Raw genomic sequence first — 1436 nt, forward strand, 5'->3', positions numbered from 1 at the left:
TATATAATGACGTGTTCATGGTGGGAGTGAATCACATACCAGTTGTTCACTAGGCTCCAGTTTGAGAAAGCGTGAGATAAACTGAGCGAGTGACTGTACTGTCCTCCCTCTTTCCACGGACCATTTTTTGGTCTTCATGATAGGCGCATCACCTACTGCTTTCAACAGCACATCAACTGAAATATAAAATGAGAATAAAATCATGCACAACATAATTAGACAATGTGTGGAACATATTTATTAAAGTGATAGATAGTTCATCCAAATATAAAAAGTATGTCATCATTTACTCACCCTCGTTCCAAACCTGTATGAGTTTCTTTCTTCCATACTATACAAGTCACTGGCTACCATCAACTGTTTGGATGCCAACTTTCTTTAAAATATCTTCTTCTGTGTTCAGTAGAAGAAAGAAACTCACAAAGGTTTGAAATTTAATTTCATTAATATTATATTATCTCTAAGTTTAAAAGTACACTACAAGTGTACATTCAGAACAATTAAGGACACTTTTCACAAGGGTCTGCTAAAACTGTACAGGTATATGACTGTACATCAATCGAAATGATAAAGGTTTTGCCATAAAAGCACTACATAAATTAATATGGTACAATATCGCCCTGAGTTCCACAAAGGGGTTAATATCAACGCAATTAAATGTGAAATATTACTTGGTAATGTCTTATTACCTGTTGTTGAATACGTGATAAGATATCACTTAAAATAATAGTCCCACTATAAGATTGGTTTAGGCCGTAAAGTTAATTAACGTTTAGCATTAACGTTCTTTAAAACCATAAAAAAAACAACTCTTGCGATCCCCGTCAAAGTAAAAAAAAAAAAAAAAAAATGCACGTGCCTGCTTGGCCAGCCATTGGCTGCCTATAAACAAACGGCAACTTCATTGGCTGGCAGAGCAGTCGATCTTCGCGAAATCGCGGAAGTAGCTCGCTAATAAACTACGCCAAATAAAGAGCAGCAGCGTTTAGAAATGAATGTATAACCGTTTCTCTGGTCGTGTATATAACTCCAAAACCATACTCTTTTTCTTCTCATCCGACGCTCCAGTGTGTTCAATGGCAGCGTGTTGTATCGAAGGATCATCTTTTTGAGTTTCTGTAGGAGATTCTGCGTTGTCAGACATCCTCCTCCGACACACAACAGGCCGCAACACTAGATAGAAGACACGTACTGCCGCTGAGCTGGCTTTTCAAATTAAAAGTCGCTGTTTGCGTTTTAACTGGTTACCATAAAAAGAAAAGAGAGAGAGAGATTTATTATATATATATTTATTTATTGTTTTGTTTATTTTTTATATATAGCCTATATTAGTTTTAACTCAATTTAGTAAAAATTAAATTAGCTTGATTTTTCAAATTAAAAGTGTCTGATTTCAATTCTATTTTGTTAACATATCACGAAAAAAGAGAGAGAGA

General features: G+C 35.1%; 1 protein-coding gene across 1 annotated transcript in view; it reads right to left on the reverse strand.

Annotated features, from left to right (window-relative positions):
• The window catches only part of LOC107692547 (ubiquitin-like protein ATG12), a 2950-nt gene extending 1751 nt beyond the window's left edge, over nucleotides 1-1199 (reverse strand). Inside the window, exons 1-2 of the mRNA XM_016491629.1 lie at nucleotides 1042-1199; nucleotides 40-176 (exon numbers count right to left, since the gene is read on the reverse strand). Of these exons, the coding sequence (XP_016347115.1) occupies nucleotides 40-176; nucleotides 1042-1144 (240 nt within the window). The 5' untranslated portion in view covers nucleotides 1145-1199. The remainder of the gene's footprint in view (nucleotides 1-39; nucleotides 177-1041) is intronic.
• Nucleotides 1200-1436: the final 237 nt, after the last annotated feature.

Source organism: Sinocyclocheilus anshuiensis, unplaced genomic scaffold, assembly GCF_001515605.1.
Source record: "Sinocyclocheilus anshuiensis isolate Anshui unplaced genomic scaffold, SAMN03320099.WGS_v1.1 scaffold831, whole genome shotgun sequence".
Classification (NCBI taxonomy): Eukaryota; Metazoa; Chordata; class Actinopteri; order Cypriniformes; family Cyprinidae; genus Sinocyclocheilus; species Sinocyclocheilus anshuiensis.